Raw genomic sequence first — 8161 nt, 5'->3', positions numbered from 1 at the left:
GGATGGCAAGGGAAATGTTTAAAGCTCAACCCCTTGTTCACAACTGAATCTCCGATGTGGACTCCCTGCAACTTGGCAGAAGTTATGTTCCAGAATCAGAACAGGAAAGTCATAAATCATGGAATGCTTTGGATCTGAAGAGACCTTAAAGCCCATCCAGTGCCACCCCAACCATGGCAGGGACACCTTCCACTGTCCCAGGGTGCTCCAAGTGCCACCAACCTYGCCTTGGACACTGCCAGGGATRAGRCCTCCCCATCCTCACAGRGAAGAATTCCTTCCCAAAATCCAATCTGCACCTGTTCTCTTTCCCATCACATTTGAGCTCTATTCTAAGAGAGGATTCATCTGTTGGTAAACAGATTTCTACTGACAAAGCTTGGCCAATGCAAATGCCACATTGCCAAACTTCCATTTATTTGAATGACAAGGTCAGTTTTAGTTTAACAAATTCAAGAATAATCTGGCTGTGTATTGAAGTGTTTGAAGTAGCTGAAAACCTCACTTTCCTTGGACATATAATTGATAATTTCCTTGGAAAAATAATTGATAGAAAAATAATTGATAATGACTGGTCATAAAATAAAAATAAATATATGTAAATTAAAAAAAAAAAAAAAAAAAAAAAAAAAAAAAAAAAAAAAAAAAAAAAAAAAAAGCCAAGCACAATTTTTCTAACTCCTGTAAAATGTAAAAAGAGAATGGAGCCTCTTATGGGCAGAAGAGCCATGAAAGTGCTCTACCTTCTCTATGAGCATAAATTTGGTAAGTGTAAAAYATGCTCTGGGAGGACAGCATCACCGAGATAATAGCCTATGACAAGTCAGAATGATAATACTTGAAATAAAAATTATATTTGGGGTTTTTTTTTAAGAAAAGAAAATGTGAAAGTCATTGACAAAATCATTACATCCAGCTAATTTACCTCTGAATGCAGCTCAGTTTGCCTCACACCTGTTTTGGCACAGGTGACAATCCTACAACAGCTACAGGCAGGCGCTGTGATTTTCAGTCCTATCACACAGCACAAAACCTGCCCACGTTCATCCTGCCATACAACCACAGCTGTTAGTTTCTTCAGCAGCATTCTGAAGGCTCTCAGTCCCTTCCATCCCCAACACACACYCTAGAGGTGTCCCCTCCTCCTGCGCTGGTTCTTGCTGGGGCCCTTCAGGTGCTTCCCGCTGCYGTGGAAGAGCCGCACCATTTCGTGGTCTTTGTTATCCAGCACTCTGGGCAGAAAGAGGGAGGATTTCTGTGTCCTGCGGGTCTTAAAGCCCCTCCTGGGTCGTCCTTTGCCATTGATGGAGACATACCAGAGTCTCTCAGCGCTGGCTTTGCGCCTGGGGCCGGCCCTGCTGGGCACGGTGCGGTACAGGCGCGACGCGTACGTGTTGTAGCCCAGCTCGTGGATCCTCTCCACAAACTCACACTCGGAGTTGTAACTCTCCTGCAGAGRAAAAACAACAAAATCTTAAACCGTGCTCGGTTCTAGGGCAAGGACAACAGTGTATTTGGTGAGAAAACCTCAGGCTAGTGCTGCAACAGGCAGAAGGGAAGCGCTGAGCTTGAGCAARGTGTTCACTGTCAGCAGGGTGAGCACACACTGCACATCAGAGACAGGAACAGGCCCAACACCAAAGCGAAAACAGAAAAATAATGTGTGAACAGGACCGACTAGCTCTGCTGATTGTTCAGCTGTAATTTTTTTTTTTTGTGCTAATGAATTCAATGCAGTGGTGAACTGGGCGGGTGATTTGATTGTTGCCTGTCAACCTCTGCCATCTATTGAAAAGGGAAAATCCTTCAGTGTAATGTCAGATGTGTCCCTGATGCCTGATAATTTTGCTTTTCCTTTTTACACTTTCTGTATTCTCTATGCATCCCCCTGTACCCCTTACCCTGCATGTTTATAATTGCTGTACCCTGATATTCCAGCTTAGTTTAGGAGTTCTGCAGGGCAGAGACACCAAACATCCTGAGGAAGGGCTCAGTGTGCCCTGTGCTATCTTAAACCTGAGGCTCCAGCCTTGGGTGAAGCCTTCTCTCTGGAACATCTTGTGTAAACGGGGCTCAGGCCTCATTCTGGGGGGGATTCATTAGAATAGGGGGACATTGCTGCATTTGTTATGTTTCTTATTGGGGAATCCTAGATAGATATGCTAATTCCTGAAACCTATAAAMCTTRTAYCCGTGCTGTACACGGGGGTGCATTCTGCCATCAAGTTGTGCACCTGGGATCCCAAATACTGAGGTAAAACCCTTTTATCCCCTAAACCGTGTCTGTGTCATTATTAAAAACTGGCCTTTCAAGACAACATCCCTTAAATTGGTACACCGGTCACTGGATACACCTGCCACAGCCAGATCACAGTGGGTGTTTGAGCAGTAAACTKCATCCTCATGGAACTCCTGTGTTGGCTTCAGAGCGACAGAATGAAGGCACGCTCTGCCCACCATCATGTTCCTCCAAAATGCCAGGCTGCCTTTATCAAAAACTGCAAAGGACCATATTCAGCCATCCCGGGCACTCACATCTCACATCATCTGTCCAAATTTGCCCCTTTCCATCTGCTCCTTAACTGAGAGGAACCTCTGCAAAAGCCTGGCACAAGGAAACCCTTTCCCCTCTCTGAGACAGCACACARGATCTCCCACCCTGCCCATCCTGAGCCACAAACCCATCCTCGCTGTACCTGATGGAGATCTCAGCACCTGACCCATGGGAAGCACAGAGGCAGAAAGGAACTGCCACCACAAAGTTTGATTTCTCACTGTGTGGAGGACACGGCTGGGGTCAGAAGCACCCTGTGCCAAGGTGCCTTTAAYGCTSTGGCTCCCCAGAAGCGCTGCTGGGYGTTTTACRAGGCKGGGAAGGGCTGCACATGTGCCGGCTGCCCGGCTGTGCGGCGGATGCGCCCTCCTCACAAGGACAGGGCTCGCAGATGTGGAGCCCACGCAGCCGCCAGATGTGGGAGGGTTTGTCCTGCCTCCCTCCTGCCTGCCGAGGGTTTGTCACACAGGGCAAACCCACAGGGTTATCAGCATCTGCTCGGGGCACGGAGGAATCCTGCAGGCACCACAAACCCATTTTATCCACGTGGGAAAATCGGCGAGCCGAGGGGTAGCGGACTTACTCCATTGCGATTTCCTGAGATGCTCCCTGTGTAATTATCCCTGAATTAGTCAGGTTTTTGAAGTAGGGCTCTTGGGCCAGTGATATCARTAAAGCTGTTGGACAGTTTTCTCCAGGCAGGCAAAGAAAGGAAGTTTCTCCTGAGCTGAGCCCTCACCACTTCCTGCTCCTGTGAAAAAAGCTKGGGGRRRAAGCTTTCCCTGGATTGTCCCTCCRGCTCTGAAGCACAAATCTGAAACAATCTCTCTCAAACTTGAGCTGGAAGAGGATGTATTATCTTTTCAAGTTATACAGAAACCTTTCATGGCTGACATTCTCTGGCCTGTGACAAATGAACAGACTTCAGGACAGCCTAATGCTCCTTGCACCAGAAAGGGAAGTCCAGGAGAGAAGGAGTCTCAAAGCTGTCCTGCTCCCAGGTTTTCTGCACTCTGGGAGACGASCTTTTGCTCAGAATTTGTCTAGTCTTATTTTAGAACTAGTCTTTATTTTAATACTTAAAGACTAGTCTAGTCTTTATTTTATTACTTAAATTCAGTTTAAGTAATCTGAAGGGGGAAAAAATCCCCAAATTTGAAGAAGAAAGAGAAAAATATGAGAATGAACTTGAAAAAATCAACCTTCCAATTAATTTCTACTGGCTCTGAGGTGATGAAGGAGTCCACTGAAAAGCTGTCCATTTTAACCAGATTATTAACCAGAAGCATCAGAGTGGACAACCTTAACTTTGGCAAGCAGAGCTGCCATGGTCTCATTCCTCCTCAGCTGCATTTTCCTTTGCCAAAATCGTTTGTGGCTTGGTTATCTGCAGCAGCAGAGAACCCCCATCTTTGCACCAGACCCCTTAATCAGTGAGCATCATCGCAGAAACCGGGTSGTAAACACTGTCAGAACACTCCTGAAAAGGTGGAGTTAAATGTGTCAAACCGTGAAGAGACAGAGTTGATTGTGTCACCCGGGCTGGACTCTCACGGGAAAAGATCACATTGCTCAAGGATATTGCTGTTCAAATCCACAGAATTACATGGAATGATTCCTAGGAGGGAGCAGGTTTCACCTCAGCCATATTTCCCCTCTTCAAACCTTCCACACCCCAGGGTTCAAGGGGAAACTGCCCAGTTTGGCTGTCACGCAGCAAGAGATCACAAGATTGCTGGGATGTAATCAAAGACAATGGAAGAAATTCAAGCAGGGAGATACTGTGTATGGTACACACTGACAAACGTGCCCTGGGATGTCCCTGAGTGTGACGAAGTCTGAGCTGGAGTATTTTATTCACTCAGGGGAAATACTGTCTGGGCTGAAAAGGCAAGGCTCCCACTCRTATCAGCACATCCCAGATTTTATCTCAAAAAATTAGGTCAAAGGAGTAAAACAAGGGGTTTATTTTCACCTTTATCTTCTTGCCCCTTCTCCTTCTGGCTTTCCTTGCTASAGCCCTGCCCTTTAGTGCCTGTAAATGCTTTCATTGCTCAACCAAATGCTCCATGCAAAGAAACTCCCATCAGGAGGTTGCTTTCCTGTGGCATAAATGCTTGATTATTTMTGGATATTCTTTCTCTGACATATCTCTGCCAGCATCCAAGATCCACAAGGACCATTGTGACATTCCATGTACCTGTGGCTGTCCAGGCAGCAAGAAAGTGCGAGCACAGCCTTTCCCCACTTTTAAGATTGGTTGCCTGTAACAATTCCAGGCAACAACCTGTTGCAACCTTCCTCTTTTCCCTGGAAATGTTGATTTATAAGAAATCAGCGCTCCCGTTGACCCATTCCCCCCATAGGAAATGACAGGCATGTGCCAGGCTCAAGGAAAACTTACTGATGCATAAAGTCTGCCCCTCTTGTTCATGGCCAGGTATCTGCCAGAGAACAGGCCCTTGATGGCAACGATCCCGACGTCCACAGCAGTAATTTCCAGAATACCTAGACACAGAATTAGGAGTTGTGTTTATTGCTCAGGTGGAATATTTTGAGATTCATTTGCATGGCTGCTTACCTGAGGAGTRTGATCTCCCAGCTTTCACTAGCCAACATCAAAATCAGTGCAATAATGGGAATCAAACTACTATTTGAAACCCTATAAAACAGTGATGATGCGGGAATTGTTTGAGACAAGGTGGACAATAAATCCCAAGATGTCTGATTGAGACTGAACTCTTTCAAAAATGAAAAAGGCCTGACACTGAACTAGAGGTTCACTTAATCCCATATGTGTATAAAAAAGTTTAAATCCTCGTTAATGCTTAGGAACACAAGAGCCCTTGACTTACTGAAGCCGGTCACAAAGCCTCCCATTTCAGGACAAAGGCCTTGCTGAGGTCTCCAGTGGGGTGAAACAGCATTTTAGAGCCATGTACCATCATCATGAAAGGGACTTGTCATTTAAGAGGCCAGTGCATCCCTCCAGACAAGGACTGTGTGACTGAGACAAATTAAAAGCCAGGAGATTTCCAGGCCATCCCAGATGGGTCCTGCAGCACAAGATGTGTCAAAGCAAGGCTGGTRCAATATCTGCCAAAAGGTTTGTGACCAGCCAGAGGTGCCAGGACACAGCTGGAGGAGGCACAGCAAGCTGCTGTACATGTGTGGCTCACCAAGCCCTGCTCTCTCCACTCTCCAGCCATGACCTGATGCCTCTGTGCTTTCCAGGAGAGTTTGGAAGCGAGAGGTGACACCCAAACCCACGGCTGCTTCTTGGAAACCCTGCAGGCAGAGCCGGGGGTCTGCCCCCTGTGCACAGCTGGGCTGGGAGAGCTGTGCTGGGTTTGGTACAGCTGCTTTGAATCAGGCACGGGTTCCCTGCTGAAGGATGCCTCCTCCGGGCTGCGACAGTGAGGGGGGGTTCTCTAGGAAATAGTGGTTTTCCTTTATGGACTTCAGACAGATCCCYGAGGTCTCCCTATCTCTGCGTGCCATCTCCAGGCGGGATTTACGCACCGTGGGGCGGCGGGGCCGGGCTGTGCCCGGGCTGGGTGCGGGGGCGATGGGGGCTCCCCGGTGCTGAGCCCCGCTCTCCTCCCTCCCGCCGCCCTCGCTCAAACCCCCTCACTCCCGACATATCCGCTTTCATCTTAATTACCGCCGCTCCCCGGCACATGTCAAAGGGGACAGATGTGATTTAGCCGGTGGAGGCTCAAGCTCCCCGCGGGAGCCCAGCTGGGACAGGACKGGGCAGATGCGGGCGGCCCTAAAAGCGCTCCGGGATTGTCCTGGCTGAGGTGAAGGGCATCGCCTGCCCAGCGGGCCAGTATGGAACAGGGCTGCCGTGACAATCTCCCGGCACAGCGGGGCCAAGTGACAGCTCAGCGCAGCGCAGGGGTCCGGTACCCGGTACCCGTGGGCTTTGGGGTCTCCTTCTGCCCCAGGTCTATTACGAGCCTCCGCCGCCGGTCCGGTGCCCGCACCCTGCAGGGCTCGGGAGCTCCCGGCCCGAYTGGGGACAGGCGAGATGCTCATCCCGGGACGCCGGGGCGAGGGGAGGGGGCCACAGCCCCGACCCCGGGTAAGCCCCGCCGAGGAGCCTCCGCCGCCCCGGTCGGTGGGCAGCGCGGGGAAGCAGCGGAGGAGGCGCCCCGTGCGCCCCGTCCAGCGCCTGCTGCCCGCCGGAACACGGACAGGGCGCGATCGGTGCGGGCAGGGGAYGGGGATGGGGATGGGACCCCCAATTCCCGCACAGCCCGGCCTGGGGCTCGGCGAGCCCGGTACTCACTGAAGGCGCTGTTCTTCTCCAGGGTGCCGTTGATCCTGCCGCTGGGGTGGATCTGGAGGTGGTACTTGGTGGCACAGTAGAGCTTCCTGCGCCGGGGCGCTCCCCCGAGGTGCTCGTAGACGCCGCCGCGTCCCCCCGCATCCCGGCGCGGCCGGGGGGCGCTCGGAGCGGCTCCGGGGGGCTCGGGCACCGCCGCCGCCCGCCCCGGGGACCACGGCTCCTGCAACAGAGTCAGCAACAAGATCCAAATTATAACCATTGTGGCATGATGGCCGCAGCGCTTGGTCTGCTGGGGAGAGCGAGGCTCGCAGCGAGTGGCACCAGGGGTCCCATTAAAGCCGTCTTGCTAGCAGCACTCCGGAGATGCCGAGCGCACGCCGTTTCGAGCCGCGCAGCATTGGCAAGGTTTTATCAGCCGCGATCTGGCCCTTTTTATCTGTCTCAGATTTACTTAAATCAATAGACATCGGCGAARGCCACCGAAGAGTCCCGGCCGTTTGTGTTACACGGAGCTGCCGTGATCAGCCTTCTCCTTGGGTTTCCAGATAGACAGACGGCATGCGTGAGAGACAGAGGAGGAAGGAGGGCGGGAGGGAAGGAGGCAGAGACCCGTTGAATTTCGGCAGGAGACTGCGGGGAAAACAGTTGATCGACGGAGCATAGAAATAAAAGCTGCTTCCTGCAACAATAGCCTGATCTGCGACCAATTGATACAGAGCAGAGGAGGCWAAAGGTATCGGTCTCGTGTGAACTCCCACAGTGCAGCGTGGATAAAATTACACAGCATCTCTCCTTCCCGCCACCCCACACACCGCACACCCCCGCCCGCCCCGCCGGGGGCGCGGAGCAGCCGCGGACCCTCCGCCGAGCGCCGCCGCCCCCCGCGCAGCCCCGGGGAGGGGCAGGGGATGATGCTCCGAGCCAGCATCTTCGGGAGATGGCTTTGGAAGAGTGTTAAAGGCAGAGGAGCGAGGAAGGGGGTGGCGGATCCTGCCTCCCCGGGAGGTGATGGCCAAAAACACCCCCGTGGCTCGCACTGGGGCGGCAGCGTTTGCTCAGCGTGTGTGTGTGTGTGTCCCGCTCTGCCCCCGGCGTGGAGAGCAAACAGTTATCCCTAAATCAATCAGCTCGCGCTCACAGCAAATACGCGCTATTTAGATGGAGCTTTCACGCTTTCATCATTYCCAAATTAATTTAGGCAAAGCAGGGCCCAGCAAGTGTTATGATACACATCCCTGAATGCATTTGCAAGAAGTCGTCGCTAATCCTTCTCCTTAACTCCGGTGCCTGGAAAGTCTCATTAGCTGGAGCAG

The 8161-nt window shown here is 51.5% G+C and overlaps 1 protein-coding gene across 1 annotated transcript; it reads right to left on the bottom strand.

The window, feature by feature from the left end:
• Positions 1-1126: 1126 nt before the first annotated feature.
• FGF3 (fibroblast growth factor 3) lies at positions 1127-7107 on the bottom strand. Its single transcript, XM_057373018.1, has 3 exons — positions 6849-7107; positions 4959-5062; positions 1127-1450 (listed from the first exon to the last, which is right to left on the bottom strand). Exons 1-3 carry the CDS (start codon positions 7105-7107, stop codon positions 1127-1129), a joined length of 687 nt encoding a protein of 228 aa, XP_057229001.1.
• Positions 7108-8161: the final 1054 nt, after the last annotated feature.

This window comes from Malurus melanocephalus, unplaced genomic scaffold, assembly GCF_030028575.1.
Source record: "Malurus melanocephalus ecotype Western Australia unplaced genomic scaffold, MMel_1.1 scaffold_182, whole genome shotgun sequence".
Classification (NCBI taxonomy): Eukaryota; Metazoa; Chordata; class Aves; order Passeriformes; family Maluridae; genus Malurus; species Malurus melanocephalus.
This window is presented reverse-complemented; position numbering and strand designations above follow the sequence as displayed.